Source organism: Typopeltis vanoorti, chromosome 9, assembly GCF_054136105.1.
Source record: "Typopeltis vanoorti isolate ZY-2024b chromosome 9, IOZ_Tvanoo_1.0, whole genome shotgun sequence".
Classification (NCBI taxonomy): Eukaryota; Metazoa; Arthropoda; class Arachnida; order Uropygi; family Thelyphonidae; genus Typopeltis; species Typopeltis vanoorti.
Window position 1 is genome coordinate 93087534 of NC_143557.1, and position 25771 is coordinate 93113304.

At 36.3% G+C, this 25771-nt stretch overlaps 1 protein-coding gene across 1 annotated transcript in view; it reads left to right on the top strand.

Moving 5' to 3' along the window:
- LOC150103255 (cilia- and flagella-associated protein 263) overlaps window positions 1–25771 on the top strand; it is a 101311-nt gene that overhangs the window by 55636 nt on the left and 19904 nt on the right. Inside the window, exons 3-5 of the mRNA XM_090398428.1 lie at window positions 1813–1965; window positions 6641–6721; window positions 19937–20092. Of these exons, the coding sequence (XP_090254554.1) occupies window positions 1813–1965; window positions 6641–6721; window positions 19937–20092 (390 nt within the window). The remainder of the gene's footprint in view (window positions 1–1812; window positions 1966–6640; window positions 6722–19936; window positions 20093–25771) is intronic.

Below are 25771 nucleotides of genomic sequence, written 5' to 3' on the forward strand. Positions count from 1 at the left end.
CTGTAAGTAATGATTTGGCTCGGTGAGCTAAGGTTGAAATAATACCAAATTTTTGTGGGGGATAGTGATGGGAGGAAGCATGAAGGTATCTATCAGTATGACTGGGCTTTCTAAAAATTGAGATTTTAATACTCTCAGCACATCTGGTAAGTTTCAGGTCTAAAAAGGGGAGGCAGTCATCTGATTCCAGTTCGAAGGTTAAAAGAGATTTTTCCATGGCACTTGTTTAGGTGGTTTAAAAATAAATTGAGGTTGTTGACACCATCTTCCCAGATGAGGAAAATATCATCAATATAGCGATACCAGAATTTTGGTTTAAGATGGAAGAAGTTAATAGCTTTTTCTTCAAAATCGTTGAGAAATATATCTGCGAGAATCGGAGAGAGCGGGCTGCCCATGGCCAGACCTGAGTTTTGTAAGTAGATCTTATTGTCATATTTGAAGTATCCTGACTTTATGCAATGGGAGAGAAGAGCAAAGAGTTTTTTTTGATAATTTGTTCTTGAGAAGATCGAGGACTTCTTGATCAGGTACATTTGTAAAGAGAAAACGAATATCGAAACTGGCCATTAAATCTGTTTTTTTAAGTTTGATATCCTTGATTTTAGAAACAAAATCTGCAGAGTTTTTAATATGTGAAGAGGAAATTCCAGAAAGATTTCTTAGAAACATCGCGAGATATTTGGAGAGGTTATAGGTAGGAGAGTGTATGCCCTCAACTATAGGTCTGAGTGGGCAGTTTGTTTTGTGAATCTTGGGGAGACCATACAGTCGTGGGATTAAGGGATGAAGTGACCTAAGAGAAAGACGAATGTTTCTTTGTAACTCCAAGGTGGTTTTTAATAAATTATTAGTTCTAAGAAAATTGACAAATTTCTTTCTCCCAGTCACTCAACTACTTCTGAAGACCCCTCTTACCCAAGAGCCTTCATCTCTTTGCCTTACATTAGCTCTATTTCACCAAAACTGTCAAAGATTCTCAAGAAGTTTAACTTCAAAACTTGCTTCACTACGCTTCCAAAACTTCGTTCAATACTTAGCAAACTTAAAGAGAAACATCTTTCAACTCAGTTTCCAGGACTGTACAAGATTTTATGTGATTGTGGAAAGCCATACTATGGCCAGACTGCTAAATCCATCCTTCTACGTTTGGAAGAACATCGTCGAGACATCTCATATAACAGGACTAGAGCTAGCACTCTCTCTAGCCACGTTCTCTTTTCAGCTAACTCAGACGAAGGCCGCCAACACATTGTGAACTGGACTCAAACTTCTAACATCCATGTGTGCTATTATGAACTCGAGAGAAAGATTGTCGAATCTAGGGAAATTTCTCTAGATTCCTCTCATATCAACAACAGCCTGAGTTTTAATCTCTCTGACGCACACGTTGCTTCTGTTCAGTACTGGCGCACTCGCGACAGCGCGTAGTATACGTTTGTTTGGAACTCAGCTCGCATTGTTTTCAAACACGCTACTGTCTTTTTGTACTTGTTCTGTTATTACAATTTTAAGTCTGTAATTCTTTATATATTTCTTTGATTGTGATACCTGAAGATGTTGATCAGTTCAACAAAACTAGTAAACTAGTAGTATCTTTTCAAATATATCATGTCATCTTTTTATCTCTCGGTATCAGTCATTAAAGCTTTTTCATAGTATTCCAACCGAGTAAAAATGAATTCTGGGAAAAAAAAAAATATATATATATACTGTATATATATATATATATATAATAGTATATTATACGGTTACATGTATTTTATTTCGTCATATGTATTAATATTTCTTTTGATTGTGTTTGTTTCACAGGCTAAGATTGAGGAGTCAGATATTCGACATGCAGAACTTACCAAAGCTATGGCAGATTTCGATGACATAAGAAAAGGAGCCAAGCATCCTTTAACAGGCCGTATCAAAAGCGAGAAGATTCAGTGGTACTTCGAAACCACCATTAAAAGAAAAGTGAGATCGTTTTAAAAATAATGAAGTATAATAAACATATACGAAAACTAAGGAAAAAGTAGTGGCATCAAGATTTATAGTTTTTTTTTTTTTTAATTTACCTCCATCTGACATTACTTTTTTTATTATTGCATAACTTCTCCAAGGATCCAATGACTCAGGAAACTTTACAACACTTAGCCTATCGTTTATATTACTCAATCTCCATTTACACGTTACGCCACCCGCCCACGAATATTTTAGTCTGTAAATTGCGTGTGTTCACTTGGCCGAGTTCCCTGCATGCGGAATGACAAACCTAGTTTCTGGGAGGGGAAAACCCAACTACCTCCACAATCATTTCTCCCACACACGAATAATCATTTTCGATATGTCATCAAAAAATTCATTTGCAGTGCACCGCTTCTGAATATTTTCGCAAGGGATCCCTCGATGGTCTGTAAATTATCCAGTTATTGCTGAAGAGCTCAATATCAGAGGAACTCATATCGTTGGCGTAACTCAAATGCTTCGCCATGTTTTTAAAACCAACTCTTTGTTTCCGTTCTCATACTGAATTAAAGCTACTATACCTTAATAAGGTTATGGATATGTTGCCACTATTTTTTTTTTTCTTCTTGACTCTCGAATGCATATTTCTTCAAACTAATTAAATGTAATGATATAGTTGTATGAATATACAGAGCTTGCAAATAGGATTTGTATCACTCTTTTCCAAAGGTTATTTAACTTATTTTTTTTATTAAATTATGTTTATTCTCATTAAAAATCAATTACTGTTCGTAAAAAGATTTTATGCTAAAGAGTCATTCCCCTTTGTTTAATCATTGATCTTACAAAAAGTCATTATTTATATTATCTCTGAATTTACATAAATTTCAAATTCAATACATACATGAAATTTTAATCAGACCGCTAATGAAACATTTGTTGTATGCTCTTTATTTGTATTATATTGTCAACAGAACAGTGATCGAACTAATAATAAATCAGAGAACTATGTGAAATTCCATATTATATTATCCAGTCTGACGAAACTGAAATTAGGATAAAATATTTTAATGCTGCCGAAGTAACAGTTCTTCGCTTACGCTATTGTTGCTAGTGATATGCATATAAACAGTGTAACTCGAATTGATGTTCTATGCAAAAGTTATAATCTAACTGTGAAATGTGAACCAAAACTAAACTTGATTAACAAATTTTTGTAAGCATTCCTAATAGCATACTTCATGAAAGTCTGCTCATGAAATCATGTTTATTTCATAAAAAGTCTGTCACGATATTTATTCAGGAGATAAAAATACATAAATACACATATATAAAAATACAACAAAACAAAAATATTTATGCTTTGTTGTACTGTTAGCTTTGCTTTAACAGCAAAACAAAAGATCTTCTGCATTAAGAGGTAGTATTCCTGGCTATTTCCCAATAAGAGATTAAAATGTGTGAAATGTCAGGGTGAAGAGAGAGAGAGAGAGAGAGAGAGAGAAGAACATAATACAATTACTCTTTTAAAACTTAATATGTTCTGCTAAGAACCATACAATCTAATTCATTTTTTAGAAGGTTGATTGAGATTTGAGGAGAGATAATTGTAATAAGATAAACCAGAAGATATCAGCAATGTATTAATTAAAATCGGTATAACAATAATAAAGAACGACTTGATTCAAAACCAAGGTGCACAAGGTTTTGTGTGCCTGTAGAAATAAAAAAAAAATAAATAAATCAGCTAACGCTTTTTATTCCCTTATAGAGAGTAGGCGAGGCCTTTATAACTTATCTAGCTTTTGGAGACTGAGTGGGCAGTTCAATCTCCACCGGTAGCCAATCAGAGATAGCTGGCCCATGTCTATCACTAATTATAGCAGCCACCGATGAAGAGACTGGCAAACAAGTGCTGCCATCTCTTGGTACCTAACCCTAACAAGATATGTTACTGTCTGAAATGATGTGGGTACTACGGTCGATTTTCTTGAGTTTAAGGGATAAAAAAAACCAGAGTTTCCGGGAGGAAAAACCTGCTTGTCCGTGCCAGAGATCGACTAACTAGGGAATCGGTCGAAGAAAGGCTTAGAAAACGTTCCTCCAGTCGGCGACTATATTTGAACTTGAGTCTGACTTTGAGCGACCAAGCGCAGAGGACACAAGCGCAACTTCCACTGAGCTACACAGGCCTCAAGAATTTTTTTTTTTCCAGATGAGAGGAGCCACATATGTATCTTCTTCTTCACTCTCTGATCACTAGAAAAACGATGGCTTTTCAAAGCATTGTTGAGTAGTCCAGATGTCAGAAGGGGAAGGAAAGAGGTCTCGATATGAAAGACACTGCAGGAACTTAAACTGTAATCTGGAGTGTTTCACACTTTGGCTTCAGCACGGGAAGCTGATTTCATACTCACCTTATGCATGATCTTACTGTAAAGGGATATAATATCACTGATATAATAATACTGTTTTCACAATTTTCACGTTTCCCAGCGAAGATTATCATTTGAACTGTCTGGAATGTCATTTTCTTGGCACATGACGTTTTAAGTTTCCATTCCAAACTGTGTCGGTTATTCTCATAGTGGAAATACATGTTTGGAAGCAACGATAATGAAGAGGTAACAATAATACCCAGATGGCTTTATAATGCTTGTCTTTGAGTTGGATTGGAGTCAATCTTCAACGGACTATGTTCTAACTTTGCGATTTCATCGATAGTAATCCCCACTATTGTCTAGAATAAGTAGTGGGACTTTATCAGCATTCTCATCAGTTATTCATGCAGACTGGCACATCTGATATGATCAGAGTGCTATTAAACAACGAAACTATCGTAGACAATGATAATGATATACATTTTGTAATAATCGCATTGGTGTATAGCAAGACTATTCATTATCACATACAGCTGTACAATACGGTACTATGGATATAATTCTGTTTTATCTAATTTTGCCATTAAAATTCGTTAATTAATTATTATCAGAGATGTCACTTTCATCTAAATGTGAAGATTTATATAATTCGAAAATTATTTACGTTAAGTGTTTACCTTGTTCAAGAATTTTTATTGGCAAATGAGTACAAATCATATTTGTACTCGTTTCCCTTTTAAAATGGCGAAATGAAACAAAAAAAAATATTATTACAATTTCAAATTGTTGTGCTAACAAAAGCAGTATTCGAATAGTAAAAAAAAGGGGAGAAAAAAAAAAGGAAAGAAAGAATTTAGGTGTGAATGAGGAAAATTAATAACTAAAGGCAGCTGTGGGTACATTATAAATAATGATTAGTGCGGCACTCGCGATCCCACGAAGATACACAGATAATAATAATGATGTCATCTATCATTCTTGAACTGATTTAACTGACTGTTTCAGCGATGGAAATTACTGCTGTGAAGCATGCTGAATCATTATCATTTAAAATCGTTTTTGCGAATAAAAGAAGCTCAGCTATAACAAAAAAAGATAAACATATTAATATTATTTCAAACTTTTTCCAATTTATAAAATTATATAAAAAAATTAATGAATCAGTTTTATACACATAACTAGTTCAACAAGAAATCTAGTCCTTTAGGCTCTAGAGATATTCGATCAAAACTGAATTACCCCCCCCCCCTTTCTCTCTCTCTCTCTCTCTCTCTCTCTCTCTCCACTTAGTGTTTTGTATACAATAAATTACTGGAAATAAAATTTTCAATTGTCAATATTTACGTTGTTTTCGCGAAAATTATCATAATGTTTGCGACAAAGTTGTGTTCTTTAAAGAACTTTATCAAGCAGTATTACTTCTGTGTAATAATTAATTAATTAAATAAACAAACAAAAAAAATCGAACGATGGTGTCTTAAGTTTTGACGCATATTCTTCAATTCGACTTGTTTATTCTTTTATGTACCATAGACATAATTTTAACATGAATCCTAATTAGTGCCTCTGTAGCACAATTGGAAGAACGAAGGCGGGTTGCGCCCGTCGGTTGCTAAATTCGATTTTCGTCGTGTTTTTTATTTATTATTATTTTTTTTTAATGGGGAAAGAAATGGTAAACTACCCTGTAAAAATCTCATGAGGAATGCATTGTGGGCAATGTCTACAAAGTCACCTATGGTCGGAAACGACTGAAAAAAAGGGAAAATCAATCAGTCATGTTTCCAAAACGTTTATTCCAGAACTTGTTAGTTTTGATTAGAAATATTAATATGTATTAGATTTTTAATTCCACTGTTAAATGATATTTGTGTTATCTTAAGTTCTTGTTAGGATTTATGACAGAGAAGAGAGAATACGGTTGGAGACTGTGTGGAATCGTTGGGAAAGGAAGTTAGAAACGATTTTCTGTCATACAAATGATGAAAAATTAAAATATCTTGCTGAATAGTGCTTGGGGGATAATAGTCCAAATGAATCAAAAGCTGAGCTTTATGGCCATTTCCCCACTCAAAGATGTGATTATGTTGTTACATGTTTCTTGTATTCTTTAACTGTAAAATTTAGTAACTGAATGTATAAATACTAATAATAAATACATGTTTTTTTAAAAAAAATTTAATAGAAATACAATTTTTGTGTCAATGATAACATATGGAATCGATATATTGTTAAGATGTCATATTATATGATATTTTATATAAATTATTAAATTAATTTCAGTATTTCCTATATTTTATCAGCTGGTGTTAACTGAGAAGTTGCGCATAAAAGGTGAAAACGATAAACGTCAGCATAAGAAACTTCTTCAAGAAATGAAAGAGGTGAGTTAACATGTTTTGAAGTATCTTTAGTGATTATTCAAATTATAGGCACAAACGTTTAGACTTAAAATTTAAGAAAGTAATCTCATTAAAAACTTCATAAAAGCGGAAATATTTTATTGTGATTTTATAAGAAATGGGTAGAAGAGTCATTGTTGTGTTCACTTGTTTCCGTCAGAAGGAAGTAGAAAATGATATATAAAACAAACTAATTCCTTAAAACCTTAGAATATTTAAGACTATTTATCGACTTAAATTCAAAACGTTTTAATTGATTACAGAAGCTTTGATTACTAAAGGGCATCGACAATTTCATAGTAAGGTTTCCTTATCAATGTTATCATCATGCTTTCTCTTTTTCTGTGTGTAGGTATACACAGAACTACATATGCCTATATTATTATTATTATTATGTTACACCTCCAGGGAGTCCAAAGACTCATCGAGGGAAAGTGTGCCAACAGCATCGAACGATCGGTTTCCTTCCAACTACTAACCGCGCTCAAACTTGCTTAACTTTTTGCGAGCCATTATTAGCAGCAGAAGCTCTACCAATCGACCAACATCTGAAAAAATTTAGAAGAACGTGTTGAACCTTATTGATGGTTTCTGTTTGAACACATCGTCTTTTTTTTTATTATTGCGTGTTTAATTTTTAGTTACCTATTATGTCATTAGCAGCTTGTGTAGAATAGTATAAGTACAAGATATCTCAAAACACATTATTATTATTATTATTATTAATTATTATTATTATTAATTATTATTATGACACCTCAAATGACTGATAGCGGGAGGGTACACTACTCCACTACAACTCACCGTCTTATCCCATACTTTTTTGTTATACCTCTGGTAGTTTTGTAATGGGAAAAACACAACAGAATTTGTCACAAACGTATATACATGGAGTTTATGAAGAATCTGAATTTTTTTGAAATCAGCGTACCATTTTAAACACAGTATGTTATTCGAAAGTAAACTTTATTTCGTGAACTTTCGATTTTTAAACATGTGATAGTTGATATCAGTTTCTTAATATTAAAAAAAAAAACGTTTTTTTAATATAGCATAATTTTAGAATTTTAAATATGAATAGAGTGCAGAAAATTTTAAGAATTTTTTTAATAAATAAAAAGTTTGTCTATAGGTGTGGAATCAATATGCTAACATTAGACTTACCTCTTAAAATACATAATTTTTACGAACATTCCTGATTTTCTTGTATTTCCTTCCCTTCCTACAACAACCGTCTCCTCCACCAAACACAAGTAAAAATAATTGATTCGTATTCACCAGACCCAACGTATTTTTATATCTTGAGTTGAGAAGACAAAGATAGATCTATACTAAAATCTTTGTTCGCATTCACCCTATGGAGATAAGGCAATTTTCATGTTGCATATCCAAATATTGATTGATTGATTTAACCATTCAGTCGTGTCCGACGCATCGTGACTTTCTAGGCAGGTGTTCTCCATGCTGACCTGTCAAGCATTGCTTCTTTCGGTTGTCTGATGTTATTTGTTTGATGTTGGTATCCGCTTGAATGGTGTTGAGCCAGCGTGTTCTTTGTCAGCCCCTTCTTCTGGTTCCACTGACCATTCCCAACATCACAGACTTCTCTAGTGAGTTGGCACGCATGACATGACCAAAGTAAGTAAGTTGTAATCTAGTGATTTTAGCTTTCAGTGATGTCACTGGTTTTATGAGCTCTAGCACTTCTCTATTTGTCACCCTGGCTGCCCATGGTATTTCTAACTGTTTCTGTCAGCACCACATTTCAAATGCATCGATTTTTCTTCTGTCAGCCCTTTTTATTGTCCAGTTCTAGCATCCATACGTCATTACTAGTCTACTTTTGGTGCTTAGAGAGCGATATCTTTGCTTTTTCAGAACTTATTCATGCTGGCCATTGCAGTACAGCCCAGAGTGACCCTACGCTTGATTTCAGAAGTAAATCTGTCATCAGGGTCAATTTTTGAACCAAGGAAGATGAAATCCTGAATTGAATCACTTCTTCGTTACTGATTTTAAACTTTACTTCTCCACTAGCTGCTGTTGTCATGATCTTTGTTATCTTTATGTTAAGGTGCAACCCTGCTTTTTCACTTTCTTTCTTGATTTTCAAAATTAGATCTAGCAGGTCTTCTCTCTCTGCCAGGTTGTGTCATCTGCATACCTCAAGTTGTTTATAGTTCTTCCTCCTATCTTCACTCCAATATTGGACGAGTCCATGTCTAATTTCCTCATGATCACTTCAGCATAGAGGTTGAAAAGAAATGGAGACAAAATACATCCCTGCCTCACACCCTTGCTGATCCTGAACCAATCTATGTCACCATAAAGTGTTCTGTTGCTTTCTGATCAATATACAGCTTGATCAGGTGAGGTGGGATACCAAGGTCACGCAGAGCCACCCATAGCTTATTGTGCTCTAAACAGTCAAAAGTTTCGCTGTAATCAATGAAACACACGTACAGATCTTTCTGGTGTTCACAGGTCTTTTCAATGATCCATTTGATGTTGGCGATGTGATCTCTAGTGCCCCTCCCTTTCCTGAAACCAGTTTGGACATCAGGTAGTCCATTGATCACCTGCTCTAGTTGCTGTTGAATAATCTTCAGTAGGATTTTGCTTGCATGAGTAATCAGTGTTATTGTGCCATAATTGGAGCAATCTCTGGTGTCACCTTTCTTTGGTACTGGGATGAATATTGAGCTTGTCCAGTCTTTAGCCATTTGCAAGTGGACCATATCTCTTGGTACAAAGCTGTGATAATGTTGACTGGCATTGGTTTTAGGAAGTCTGTAGGTATCCTTTCAATACCCGAGGTTTTCTTGTGGCATTTTTCTCATGGCCCCCAAGCTACTTCTTCAATATGTTTAGTTCTTTGTCAATAAGGCCATTTTCATTGTCTTCATGTTGGAAAGCTATGTTCAGCTTTTTGAGTTCATCCTTCTCTGGCTCTGTCCACTTTTTGCTGATCAGCTATTTTGATGGTGTTTTCAGATAGCCATTGTTTGTTTTCTTACGTTTTTGGTATGGCACATGTTTTTCAGCATTTTCGATAATAGTGTATCTAATCGCACGCCATTGTTCCTCTGTCTTTTCCATTAAGACTGAGTAAGTCAAACCTGTTCTTCACTTCCATAGCATACATTAGTGATATGTTGTTGCCATTGAACTTTTTCTGGATTGTCTTTCTTTTTCTTGCACAGTTTGAGTTTCATTCTGGGCACTAATAGTTAGTCTGTGCTGCAATCAACACCAGGTAGTGTCTTTGCAGAGGCGATGGAGCTTTCCAACACCCTTGGCATAAAATGAAGTAAATCTGGTTTCCATGTTGTCAACTTGGTGAGGTCCATGTGTACAAATTTCTTGTAGTTTTGATAAACTAAATATATCACATTAGTATTATGAAAAACCATGAAAACAATATCTTTATAGGTTTTTGATTGGAGACTGCTCATGGGTACATCCCCCCCCCTCCCAAAAAAAATCATTAACAAGGATTTCATAGTCTTAGCGGAATCATATGAGTGAACAGTACTCTATGCTTTTAGCCTTTTTTCATTAGAAAACGAGTTAAAACTACATAATAGCAGCCTTTATAATTATGTATTTCTACTTGTCAGAGTCGCGAATGACAAGCATACTTCCCTATTAAGCATTTAACGTCCAGAATAGCTTTTGGGGAGAGGTGAAGAAAATTGATAAATTTTTCTTAGATTTTAACATTCTGTGTTCATTATTGTAATAATAATATGATAATAAGCTAATGCCTTTTATCCCTTTTAGGGAGTAGGCAAGGCCTTCAAACCTATCTAGCTTTTGGAGACTGAGTGGGCAGTTCAATCCCCACTGGTAGTCAATCACAGATAGCTGGCTCATGTCTATCACTAATTATAGGCAGCCACCGATGAAGAGACTGGCAAACAAGTGCTGCCATCTCTTGGTACCTAACTCTAACAGGATATGTTACTGTCTGAAATAATGTGGGTTCTATTGTAAATTTTCTTTAATTTACAGGATGAAAAACCTCCTTGCCCATGCCAGAGATTGACTAACTCGGAAACCAGTCGAAGAAAAAGTTCCTCCAGTCAGCGACTAGTCTTGAACCATAAGACTTTGTGCAGCCTAGCCCAGAGGATGCAAACATCACTTCCACTGAGCTACACAGGCCCATTACTGTAATTTACTTTAATTTTTTTCTTCAGTCTTTTATTTCAAAAATGCTGAATTGATATAATTAAAAAATAAATAAAATATAAATGAATTATATAAATAGCATCTTGCTATTCTCTAAAGCAGTGTTTCTCAACCTGTGGTCCACGACGATGGGACAGGTGGTCTGCAGGCAGGCTTAAATTAAATAAATATATATTTTTAATTATCCAAACAAAACAAATTAAAATTGAATCCATAAAATTTATTGAAATCAAATGGAGACTTAAAAAACCCAACAAATAGCGTCAGAATGTTCAAACGCAGAAGCAATAAAACTATATTGTTGTCCACTTCACCCCTCTTTTATTATTCTTCTTTCTGCTGCTAAATTTGTAGCAGTAGAATGACGAATAATAAAAGAGGGGTGAAGTGAACAACACTATAGTTTTGTTGCTTCCTCTTTCCCTTGCTGTTATTCACATTTCAACCAATTGCTTGTTGTTTATTGATTTTTATTACTGAAGTTTCCCTCCTTCCCCCAAGGCTCAGTATATCTTCAGAAGTGCTAAGTGATACTTGGACAAAGTGTGTAGTGAGTTAACCTCAGTATTTATGTATTTTTCGGAAACGTTTTTTAATAATGGAAAAGTGGCTTAGAACTAGGACTTTGAAAAGAAGAGTAAATGAAACAGGTGATGCTAACCCTAATTGTGAACACGTGTTGTAACGGCGAGTAAATCTGATAGTATTCAAGGAGAAGAAACAAGCAGTTCAAAGAAAAAGTACAGTAGGAAATATAACAGTTCATATTTGGAATTCGGGTGTACTTGGTGTGGAGATGAAAGTGAACAGAAATCTCAATGTGTTTTGTTTGTTATGGAGCGTTGTCGACCGAGTGCATGAAACTTGCGAAAGTCAGACGACATTTAGAAACTAAACATTGATGTAAAAAATAAACCAATTGAATTTTTTCAGCGATACTTAGGGACATTAAATCATGGGAAAGATATAGTTTCGGCCATGAGTTCCATTAATAGCAAGGCACTGGAAGCATCATCAAATTCCTGCCATGTACCCTCAAGGAGTGTACAGGATATGACAGTACTACATGAAAAAATTACATCATTGCTAACTTCCTATCTACAATTTTCCTCCAGATCAGTCTGTTACTTGTCAAGACTCCAACATTATCAGATCTTATATTTCTATCGTCTAAGGCACTTTGTACCGTATCAATCCACCTATATCTTGGTCTTCCTCTGGGTCGTTTTCCAGACAACCTGGCAGAGAACACTTGTTTTGCTAATCTTTATTCGCTGTTCTGTTTAAGTGATCATACCACCTGAGATTAGCTCTGCTAACGCATTCCTGGATGCCGACAATGTCAAGTTCTTTCCTAATATCCTCATTTTTAATATGATATTGCCATTGATGCCATCTTTTCACGCTTCTAATCTTTCTCAGGACTCTCATATCTGCGGTCTTCTAGTCTTTGGTCAAGTGTTTTACTTCTGACCCAGCTCTCAGATCCATAAGTTAAAACTGGTTTGAACACTGTCTTGTATACAGCTAATTTAGTGTTGCGACTAATTTCTCTCTTATTCCATATGAATTTATTCAATTCACTTCCTACCATACCAGCTTTGCTGATTCTGTTCTCTATTTCTATATTTAATTTACCATCTTCAGTAAAAATCGTGCCCAAGTAGCTGAAATGTTTTACTTGTTCCACAGGTTCTCCATTCACAACACAGTTGACATTTTCAATGATTCTGCCTATTTTCATTGTCTTTGTCTTTTTATTGCTGACCTTCATACCATATCTATTACAACAGCTATTCAATTTAGTCAGAGAATCTTGCAGACTTGTAGCACATTTATTTAGAAGTACAACATCATCTGCATAAAGCAAAGAGCTGACATTAACATCTCCAATTTTGATATCAGGTTTAATACCACTTTCCTTCATAATGTGATCCATATAGATAATGAATAACAGAGGGGATAAAGTAAAGTCCTTGTCTCACACCAGATTTAACATTAAACCATCTTCCTGTACTTCCTTCAATTCTAACTGCTGACTTACAACTCAAATAAAGACTAAGTATTGCTTGATATAATGCCCCATTGACACCATATAACTGCAGCGTATTCAATAGCTTCTCTCTTGGCACCTTGTCATATGCCTTTTCCAAATCGACAAAACTTAAATACAGATCTTTGTTATATTCCCATGCTTTCTCGACTATTTGTCGTAAAGTGAAGATCTGATCCTGACAGCCTCTATTTGGCCTGAATCCAGCTTATTCTTCACCAAGCTTTTCTTCCATAATTCTTCTCAACCGTTTCTCAAGTATACTTGCATAGATCTTGCCAGGAACACTCAGTAGGGAAATACCTCTGTAATTCTCACATTCAGTTTTATTTCCCTTTTTATATATGGGTTCTATGAGAGCTCTACTCCAATCATCGGGAATTCGTCCCTCTGTTCAGGCCTTCTTAACTACTATGCAGTGCAGCCACTGTAAGACTTTTATACCACCATACTTCAGCATTTCTGGTCGAATATCATCTACTCCTGCTGCCTTTTCACATTACAAGCCTTTGATGGCTTTTTCTACTTCAAGTATGGATATGTATTCCTGACTGCATGCCTGGTCAGTGTTTTTTATCACTGTGCTGTCATCGCTGCTTGTTTCATTTAGCAGTTTTTCAAAGTAATTACTCCATACTTCAAGGATATCTTTTTCTCCTGTTTTCATGTCACCTTTATCATCTCTAACTCCTTTAACAGCACTCTTTCCTGCATTCCTAAGCTTCTTCAACAGCCTCCAGAATATTTTGCCACCTTCTTGATATTTATTTTCTATATTCTTGCCAAAGTCCTCCCATGACTTTTGTTTAGCTAGTTTTACACACTGTTTAGCTTTCTTACATTTGTCTCTATATTCTGTAAGAGTAAAAGCTGACTTATTTGCCAGGAACTTTTGATATGCTTTCTTCTTTTCCTTCACTGCCTCTTTAACTTCCTGTGTCCACCAGGGAGTTCTGATTTTTTTATCCTTGCACACAACCTCACCACATGCCTCTCTGGCAGAATCAATCAATATTTTCTTCAGAGTTTGCCACTGAATCTCCAAGGTTTGATTCCTGTTCTCAAACTCTTTCATTTTCTTTTCAATAATCTTTCTGTATTTTAGTCTACAATTCACATCTCAGAGCTGCTCAACTTTTATTCGCTTTAAAACTTTCTTACATGTTATTCTTTTCAATATGAAATTCAAGTTTATCCTGCTCAAGACTAAATAGTGATCGGTTCCAATTTCAAATCCTCTGTACACTCTGGTGTACTGCACCAGGGAGAAAACATCACTATCAACAATAACATAGTCAATGAAACTTTTCTTATTCCTAGCCTCTTCTCTCCATGTGAATTTGTGCACATTTTCCAGAAATCCAACAGATATTTGCCATTATTATTAGCTTTGCTCTTTTCTCCAAATTTTCCCAAAATATTTTTGTATGTCTCACAATCATTTCCTACTCTGCTAAATCCAACAGATATTTGCCATTATTATTAGCTTTGCTCTTTTCTCCAAATTTTCCCAAAATATTTTTGTATGTCTCACAATCATTTCCTACTCTGCTATTTAGATCCCCAACAAGGACCAACTTTTCCTTTTTCATTGTGTCAGTTGCTTTTTCTAAAGCATCAAAAAATTCCTCCACTTCTACCTTAGTAGAACCTTCTGTGGGACTATAGGCACAAATAAGTCTCATTGTCCAGTTACCCATTCTCATATTTGCCCACATTACTCTACTTGAGACTGACTGCCATTCAAGAAGATTAGCCTCGTATTTTGTGTTGAATACTATGGCTACCCCTTCTTTTCCTTGATTGTCATTGCCTGAATATAACAGTTTGTATGTATTGCTCAGAAAGATCTCACCAGTTTTGGTCTTTTTTGTTTCAGTCACTCCTATTATGTCGATCTGGTACTTATCTAATTCCTCAGCTAGCTCCATTTCTTTGCCATTCAGTCTTCTTACGTTGATAGTACCGATCTTTAACTCTGGTGATGTTGAGTTGGGGTGTGTTTTCAGATTTGTTCCAGTAGCTGACTTTTTGCTGTTCGCCCTGGTTCCCTGGTGAAAACAACGGGAGCCTTGTTTAACCGGGCGACGCCCCAGCCGGAATGAAACTTTGTCATGTTGTACCATCATTTTTTATTTTGGTTTAACCAATAAGAATACAATTTGGTCGGCTAAATCCCAAATTGCCAGCCCATCCTCGTTCGTTCAGTATCAAAGTAGATACCCAACCGGGTGCACCACGAGAAGGTGAGGATTGGACATTAGGTCAGAAGCCCTGGTAGGTTCTCTGCATTCCTTTAAAGGCTATGTGGAGGACTCCTCTCAGTTATACAGCTTTGACTCTTAAGAACCCCTATCTCTTAAGTTTGCGCATAGAGAAAACAGGGAAACCTCTTTCTGTCGGGGAAATATTTACTACTTCCAGCTATAAAAGATGTGGAAAATACTATGTTTGGCAACAAATTACTAAAAGATGCTGATTTGATTCCTCTTTCAAATGACACTGTCGGTCGCAGAATTAATGATATGGCAGGTGACGTAGAATCTCAGTTAATCGAAAGAGTTAAGAAGAGCCCTTATTATGCGTTACAAATAGATGAGAGTACTGATGTTACAAATGATGCGCAGTTAATATGCTACACAAGATATACGCATAATAACAACATTCATGATGATATTCTGTTTTGTAGAACTTTGCCATTCCGAACAACTGGAGAAGAAATATTTCACACTCTCAATAATTACATAATACACAAAGGGATCCAGTGGGAAAAATGTATAGGCTTCTGTTCGAATGGAGCTCGCGCCCTTATATGCAGGCATAGTGGGGTTGCTTCTGTGGTCAAGGAAGTAGTTCCGCATATGAATTGGGTACATTGTTTCATACATAGGGAAGCGTTAGTCTCCAAAGGAATGCCACCAGAATTTAAAACTGTGCTATACAAGGCTGCAGAGCTAGTTAATTTTATTAAAACTTGACCGTTAAATAACAGGTTATTTTCAATACTCTGCAATGAAATGGGAAAGAATATATACAACTTTTGCTTTATTCTGAAATTCGCTGACTTTCCAGGGGCAAAGTACTAACAAGCATATTTCAATTAAGGCACGAAGTTTTGTTTGTAAATGAACGTAATTCTGATTTTGCATCACTCTTTGTGGATGAAACATAGTTAACACTATCCCATCTTTCAGACATTTTTTCAAAATTAAATGAACTAAATCTCTCCCTTCAGGGAAATTCTTTAACTGTTCTCGATGCCTACGACAAAATAAAGGCATTCGAAAAAAACTGATTTTATGGATTAATTATGTAAAAGACAGACACCTTTGCACCTTTTCCAACATTGGAATCCTTTTTAGTGGAAAATGATATTTTTGTTGATTCTGAGTTTTTCTGGAAAGGGTTTGTGACCCCCTCAAAAATCTGAAAAAAAATTTTGAAACATATTTTCCGAATAACTTTGATGAATTTCTGTGGGTTCGCGATCCATTCCAGGTTTGCATTCACAAGAACGACCTTTCGTTATCGAAATAACAACAGTTAATTGAGCTTTCAAGTGACAGTGGACTTAAAATGCAATTCCATGATCTTGGTCTGGTTCGCTTTTGGATCTCTCATTCAGTGAGAAGTGAATTTCCCGAATTATTGAAAATCGTCATGCAGTTTTCTACAACCTATCTTTGTGAGAAAGGAATTTCATCGCTCCTTCAAATAAAAACAAAATACAGAAATCGTCTTAGTGTGTGTAGTGCCAATCTTCGACTGAAGTTGACCAATATTGAACCAGATATCCAGCAACTCTGCAAGGACCCAGAAGCTCAACCATCTCATTAAAAGTAAGTAGTAACATAATTCATGTTATTTGTTTAATAAAAATTATTCAATGATGATACACTTTTAATCCTTTACTTCCAATTTAATCATTATAATTATATTTCCATATGTATTCAAAACATGCTTTTAGATTTATTATGTTATAAATGGCACAGTTTTTCCGAAATGTTGGTAATTCCTACATAAGTTTTTAAAAAAATTACAAAACGACCTATAGGGAAATAAATTAAAAACACTATGTTTATTTCAAAATCGCCGAACTCTATTGCATGACTCAGTTGCTGTTTTATAGACAGTATGGCAAGATTTCTTAAACGCCAAAAAAAAAGTGCTGCCCGAGGCAGATCATCTCCCCTTCCCCCCAGCTATGCCTCTGTAACTTAGTGGTCTGCAGAATTGTTTTCAGCATTTTACTGGTCCCTGGGCTTAGAAAGATTGAGAAACGCTGCTCTAAAGGAAGTAGGCAGAGATCTTTTAGCCCTAACTTTTGGAAAACGGTGGACAGTCAATGTCTAGTCTTCAGCTAGAGGAAAAAATCAGCAGCTATTCTTAGTAATCACCAATGATTTTATAGATTCAAAAAAAAAAAATTACAACAGATAACTTCAGCTATCTCAGCCTGGATTAGAGTTCTATTGTCAATTAGAAGTTGCAGAGTTAAAAACCTGAGTTTCCAAGGGAATCAGCTGAAAAGAAGTCTAGAAAGGGTTCCTCTAGTTGATCTATTAAATTGGAATGGATCAGGTTAAATGGTAGATTAGTGCACTGGATTGGAGATTGGCTGTCTGATAAGTATCAACAAGTTGTCTATGAAGAAATAATATCCTAGAAGAGGAGAGGTCTGAATGATGATATACAGCCGTTTGCAGATGATGTAAAGTTAGGGAGACCTTTACAGGGTGTTCGGGATAAATTTGACATATTTATAATTAATTATATTTTTCCGTAAGTTACATGTATTAACACACACTTCTCTTCATTTAAAAGTTTGGACCCTTCTTCATTCATATACAAGATGTCAGAAAGGATGGATAGCTGGAACCCACCTGAATCATGGAAGAGAATAACTTGTATCATGATGATTCGTGCCCGCCATCAAAATAAGGATATTACGACTGCTGCCCAATGCTCCCTGAATACAGTAAAAACAATCAGGCATGAACTAGAGACTTGCAATGGTGACTACGAGGATGTAGCAAGAAGAAAGATCCCTAGCAGACGATCTGATTGCGTTCGTACAGCAGAATTCCTCGCAAATCTGCAGGAACAGGTGTTGAAGAACCCTGGCATTGGAATTCGGGCTTTGTTCGTGGAGTTGCTAACTGTAGTCAAGCCCTGGATAACAAGGGTAGCCAATGGTAGGCCGTATGTATGGCAGCAGGATTCGGCCCCTTGCCACACCTCTGGGAAAAGTCAAAAATGGTTGTCTGAAAATTTCTACGACTTCACCAGTCCAAATGTTTGGCCTCCAAACTCCCCAGACCTTAACCCCATGGATTATTTTGTATGGGGCGCAGTTGAAAAAGACACCAATCGCACTTCCAGTAATACAAAAGCCCAGTTAATGGATAAAATTAAAACAGTTTTTGCGGCCCTTCCCAGGGAGACTGTAGCATCAGCTTGTTCGAGGTTCCGAAGCAGAATTGAAGCTAATGGTGGTTATTTTGAGTAAATCTTGTTGATAGTATTGTAATTAACTCTACCTGTAATGTTTTTTTGTCAATTCATTAAATTTAATAGATACAAAGAAGATTTTCTTTTTCCTTACGAAACTGTCAAATTTATCCCAAACACCCTGTAATTGTAGAGCAAATGTGGTTTTGCAAGAGGACTTCAGTGCATTTGCTGAATGGGAATGCAAAGTTGGTGGGAATATCTTAAAGGAGATGAGGGATCTGAAAGTGATTTTGGACAAGGACCTAAAATTTCAGGAACACATTGCTAAAATTGTGAGGACATAGAGTGGATTATGGCAATGATGCACAAGGCACTGATGTATAGAAGGATGTTATGGTCCCATTGCATAAGGCTTTGATCAGGTTGCATATAGATTACTGTGCACAGATTTGATCACCTGGTTTTCAAAAGAATGAAGTGATATTGGAAAGTGTCAAGACATGATTGACTAAGATTGAGTATGAAGACAGATTGAAGAAATGAAATTTGCAGAGAATGATGAATAGGAGGAGAATGGAGGGGGGATATGATTGAGATATTAATTGCTAAGGGGTTATTACCAGATTAACGTGGAAGAGGTTTTACATAGAATGGAGGGGGTAGAATGAGAAGTTATTCATGAAAGTTGTATAAGAGTGTGATCAAGAGGGAGAGGAGCAGGTTTTTTGCACGGAGAATGGGTCATTGGAATACATTGCCAGAAAGTGTGGTGAGTATTGAATGTATTTAAAGCACTGTACGATGAATTGTGTCATAATGGTACCTCCCACAATGAGCCTTTTGACTACATGGAGGTCTGATAACTACAATGATATGCTGTTTTTTTAATCAACAAAGTTTAGTAAATTTACTTGTATTCCCATGATTTCTTGACCATGTGTCATAAGGTTAAAACCTAGTAATCCCTATTCTAAATTCAGTTTGTTCACCACCTAGAGAGAGGAAATGTAATAGTATAAAAATAATATTCATATGGGATTCCTCCTCCCTTCTTCTCTGTTCCTTTGGGTGGGGGAGGGGGGGAACAAGTTGAGCCCTCCTGATGAGGGATTAAGTATATATATTTTTTTTAAGAATGTAGATCCATGTGTGTTCATGGGACAGTTTTCCTGCTCTGAGGGACGAAAAACCTGTTTCTGGGTGGAAAACCCTCTAGCTCCGTATGAGACTGGCTAACTCATCTTTACCCGAAAGAGACTAGATAACGGTTCCTCATGTCATAGACAGGAATTGAACTTAGGTCTGAGCTATGGACACTCTAGTAAAAGTATTGAAGTGAAAATTTAAAAAGTATAGAAAGCCTTAAATAGTAAATATCAAAATAAGTTGTTTGTAAAAAATTCATAAGCAAACATTTACTAATTGACAAATTTACCCAGGACTTGAATGACATTTCTAAAATAATGTTCTTAACTACTATTTATTTATGAATTCAGAAAGAAGAAATTGGTGAAAGACTCCATGCAGTAGATTTTGAACGAATTAAAATTGAAAACCAGCAATGTAAAGAACAATTAAATCAAGGAAATAAACAACTTCTTCAAATGAAAGGAAAAACTAATGGGATTCTACAAGTTTTGGCAAAATATAAGGTGAGTTGATTGTTTTTATCTATAATTTTTAATCCCTCTTCCTGTAATCAATTTAGGCATTATGGCCAGTTAATACAACAGAGTAAATTATTATTATTATTATGTGACACCTCCAGGGAATCTAAAGACTCATTGAAGGCATCAGCTCTACAAATCTCCACCAACTACAATGAACCGCAACTACCATCATCATCTACACCAATGCCATCAACTGCTCACCACCACTAGTATTTTTACAGACAATCACAAACATCCATACCCAAGGCGAGATTTGAACCCGCAGCCTTTTGGCTGGAGAACAGATATACGCTAACAACTCGGCTAACCACGCCAGCTGATTTAAAAAAAAAAAAAAAAAAAAAAAAAAAAAAAAAAAAAAAAAATCAGCATAAAACAGGTTACAAGAGATACAAGTGACACCACCAATCTCTAGGAATGTCGAGGAAACCCTTTTGGCATGCGTTCATTTTAATTTTTATCTCTGTTTCATTGTAATCTAAGTAAACAATAAAGGTCTGTGTGCAAAGCAACCGAATTCACCATTAGTTGCTTTAGTTGCTTTAACTATCCAATAATAGTGTAAGCTACTATAAGTGATAATGATGAAGTATGTAAAGCATATTTCCTAGGAAGTGTATATTGCTTTTACATTATAGCAACCGTCATTTCTCAGACTGACCTTGAGAAAGGATTTAGATAAGATCTTATCAGTGGAAATACTTTGAACTAGTTCAACTGTGGAAATCTTTCTGCATATTTAAAAAAAAAAAAAAAAAAAAACCAGAATGCTGTATATACAAGGATTGTTTTTTTTTTTCTAAAAAAATTGGTTCTAGTTCTAATTCTTGGCTAGTAAGAAAAATTGTTAAAGAGATATGAAAAGGAAACAAAAAAAATACTAATATTTTTACTTCATATTGTGATGCTTCTGGAATAAGAATAACAAATTATATTATTATCTCAAGGGCTATCTAGGTAGACTATGCATTACCCAAACCAGCTGTCATGCTCTCTTAAATTTATTCACACCAGATGCATTCACTACTTCAACAGGCAAACTATTCTATGCACTCTGTAAGAGAAAAATCTAGCTCTTATCCCTTTCTTAACCACGAACAAACTTAACTTCCATGGATGCCCCATGTTCTCTCCCCACTATACATATATATATATATATAATGAAAAATTTCATCAGGTAATATCCTATAACAGGGCTGTCCAAAGCACTGCCTGCAGTGCGATTTTGTGCAGCCTGCCTGTGGGTTTTGATTTTCATTAGCGAAAAAATAAAATAACAATTTGAATCAAATGTGCATTAGATATTTTAATTTTATTACTAATCGATAATCGCGATGTAGTTAATTTTATTTGGTGAACAAAACAAAATATTTTATTTGGTTGAACAAAACAGTATAAAAACGCTTTGACATATCTAATATTTGTCAATTGTTTTTATAAATAAAAACACATGGGTATATCGTGATTGTGTTGCTGCTGCTCACCAAATTACTAGATGCGCATTATGATGTGGCCCTCGGGTAAAATTTTTTTTTTTAAATGCAGCCCTTGGATTACCAAAGGTTGGACAGCCCTGTTCTATAACACCCATTCAAAAGTTTATAGACTATCATGTCACCCCCACGCTGTTTCTCCTGTTAACCAGAGTTCTGAAGTCCAAATACTTGCAATCTGTCCTTATATAATCTGAATTCCATAATCCTTATATAATCTTTGTAACTCTTCTTTGCACCCTTTACACAGCTTCACGATCCTCTTGGAACCCAGGAGACCAAATCTGCACACAGTAGTCCTGGTGTGGTCTTATCAAGGTATGTGACAGTTTGCTTCACCATCGCAATTTCCTCTAAGTTATATTTGCAATTTTGGCTATGTGACCTTTGAACTTCGAATTTCTATACACCATTATGCCAAGATCCCTAGTCTCATCAGTTTCTTGTAGAATAATCCTGCTAATATATCACTGGAAATCTCATCATGCCAAAATGCATAACTTTACACTTACTAACATTGAACTGAGAGTTATTTTCATTTGCCCAAATTTCCATCCTATTGAAATCATTCTGTATGTGCTAGATATATTGGCTGTAACAAATATGACCATATTGCCACCAATTGGTGAGAGTGATCATAGGGTCTTGACTTGAGAGGTGGCAAAAAGGTGTGGAATTTACAATTAAGACAGGGTACATGTGGAATTATCGGGCTGGTAAGTATGACAAGCTTAGGAGTTTGATTAGTTCAGTGCCATGGCATGTACAACTGCAAGGGCTAGAAGTTGATAGTGCATGGGAGGCAGTTAAGAAGTGTTTGCATGAAGCAATGGCTGATTCTATACCTAGAGTCCGAATAATAAATCAAGTAGGGGTTAAATGGATGAATAACATCATTAAGCTTGAGCTGCAAAAAAAGAAACAACTATGGGGGTAATTTAAGGAGAAAGGTGACCGGCAGGCACATGAACGGTATAAAGCTCAGGCCAGAAGGGTAACGAGTGTGGTAAGAAAAGCAAAAAAGGATTACGAAAGAACATTGTCCATGCAGGCTAAAGAGAATCCTAAACAATTTTTTCGATATGTTGCAAGTAAAAGAAAAAATGTATATGGCAGAATGATTTTAAAGAATGCCGATGGTAGGGAGGTAACTGAATTAGTTGATATAGTTGAGTTACTGAGTGAGCACTTTGCAAGAATATATCATCCAGGTGGTGACATTGCAGAAATGAATGAACCAATAGATTATAAGGGAATTGTGGTGAATGAAGTGGAGGTGAGTAGTCTATTGCATAACCTCAATGTCAATACATCTGTGGGATTGGATGGTATACCAGCTCATGTCGTACGTGAAGCGGCTAAAGAATTATCAGTACCCGTGACCATTTTGTTTAATTTGAGTCTCGGCTCTGGGTTAGTCCCGAGGGGGTGGAAAGAGGGGAAAATAGTTCAAATGCATAAAGGAGTCCCAAGACTGCTGTTGTAAATTACCGACCGATTAGCATATCAGGAATCGTTGTCAAGGTCTTGGAGAAATTAGTCAAGAAAAGAATACAGGATTGGATAGATGAAAATGGGATATTGTATGGGGGACAACATGGTTATGTGAAGGGTAGATAATGCCTCAGTAACTTACATTTTATAACACAGTGACGGCTGAACTGGATGAGGGTAATGGGTTTACAGTGATTCTACTGGACCTTGCAAAGGCCTTTGACAGGATACCACATGGAACTCTAATCAGTAAACTGGAGCAGATGAGGATGGATATAGGGTTGGTGAGATGGATAGGAGGGTGGTTGATGGAGAGATACCAGAGAGTGGTTTATTCAGGAGTTGAGTCCAAAAGACGGCTTGTGACTAGTGGTGAGCTGCAGGGCTCTGTTCTTGGACCAATACTTTTCAATTTGTTCATTAATGATATAGGAAAGGATCTGAGAGGAAGTGTTCACTTGTTTGCTGATGACGCAAAGTTGGGTAGTGCAATTGTGAGTGCACAGGATGTCAAAATTTTACAGGATGATTTGGATAGTTTGGAGGACTGGGCTAGGGAAAATGGATGTCAATTTAATGTGGCAAAGTGTAAGGTTATGCATTTTGGGGTGAAAAGAATAGCAGCAGTATATCACATTGGTGGAACCGTACTCCAGGAGATTGATGAGGCCAGGGATTTGGGAGTGTTGGTGGATAGGGAATTGAAGTTTAGGGGGCATATTGCAAAAGTGGCTAAATCAGCTCATCAAATCACTTGGCTTCTGAAAAATACTTTAACATGCAGAGACAAACAAGTTATTGTTCCTCTGTATTGAGCCTTGATAAGACCCCATCTAGACTACTGTGCCCAGATATGGGTGTCAGGGTTTCTTCTTGATGAGGTGGAGAGGATCCAGAGACGAGTGACCAAGATGATAGCAGGTCTGTGGAATGAACCTTATGAGAACAGGTTGAAGATTTGGGTTGCAGAAATTGGTCGATAGGCGAAGGAGGGGTGATATGATTGAGACATTCAAATTACTGAAGGGTTTCTATAAGATTAATCCAGAAGATATTTTTGAGAATAGGACTGGTTGTGGGAAGACTAGGGCCATACATGGAAGTTGGGCAAGAATGTGGTTAGCAGGGGTGTTGGAGCTAGGTTTTTTACTTGGAGAGTGGTGCATGAGTGAAATAAGCTGCCAGAGTGTGTTGTGGGTGCTACGACCATGAATGAGTTCAAGGTGAGGTATGATAGATACTGTGTGAATGTCGAATAGTTGTTCTTGACATGATGTTAGGGCCTCCCTCGATGAGTCTGTGGACTCCTTGGAGTTGCCCGGAATAATAATAATAATATCAGTAACATTCCTGATTGCCTTATCTATATGTGCATTATCAGCAAACAAGTGAACAATTACTATTATTACTATTACTATTATTACGGGCAACTCCAGGGAGTCATTAGACTCATCGAGGGAGGCCCCAAATCATATTCATCACAACTATTTGACATTCATACAGTATCTATGATACCTCGCCTTAAACTCATTCACTGTCACAGCATCCACCACAGACTCAAGGAGCGCATTCCACTCATTCACTACTCTAAAAGTAAAGAACCCAGCTCTAACACCTTTACTAACCACACTTTTGCCCAGTTTCCATGGATGTCCCCTAGTCCTCCCACAACCAGCCCTGTTCTCAAAAATATCTTCTGAATTAATTTTATAGAAACCCTTCAGTAATTTGAATATCTCAATCATATCTCCCCTCCTCCGCCTATCAACCAATTTTTGCAACCCACAAATCCTCAACCTGTTCTCATACGGTTCATTCCACAGACCTGCTATCATCTTGGTCACTCGCCTCTGGATCCTCTCCACCTCCTCCCCATTAAGAAGAAACCTAGGTGACCAAATCTGAGCACAGTAGTCTATATGGGATCTTATCAAGGCTCGATAGAGAGGAACAATAACCTGTTCCTCTCTGCTTGTCAACGTATTCTTCAGCAACCAAGTGATTTGATGAGCTGTTTTGGTCACTTTTGCAATGTGTCCCCTAAATTTCAATTCCTTATCTACCAACACTCCTAAATCTCGTGCCTCATCAATTTCCTGGAGCAGGGTTCCACCAATGCAGTAAACTGCCGCCAATCTTTTCACCCCAAAATGCATAACCTTACATTTTGCCACATTAAACTGACATCCATTCTCCTTAGCCCAGACCTCCAATCTATCCAAATCATCCTGCAAAATTTTGATGTCATCTGCATTCACTATTGCCCTACCCAACTTCGCATCATCCGCAAACAAATGAACTGTTCCTCTCAGATCATTTCCTATATCATTTATGAACAAATTAAACAGCAGTGGTCCAAGAACAGATCCTTGTGGCACACCACTAGTCACAGGCCGTCTTGTGGACTCTACTCCCGAATAAACCACTCTCTGATATCTCTCCGTCAACCACCCTCCTATCCATCTCACCAACCCTATGTCCATTCCCATATGCTGCAATTTACTGATTAGTATTCCATGTGGAATCCTGTCAAAGGCCTTGGCAAGGTCCAGTAGAATCACCGTAAACCCATTACCCTTATCCAGTTCAGCCGTCACTGTGTTATAATACGTGAGCAAATTACTGAGGCATGACCTACCCTTCACAAAACCATGCTGTCCCTGATACAGTATCC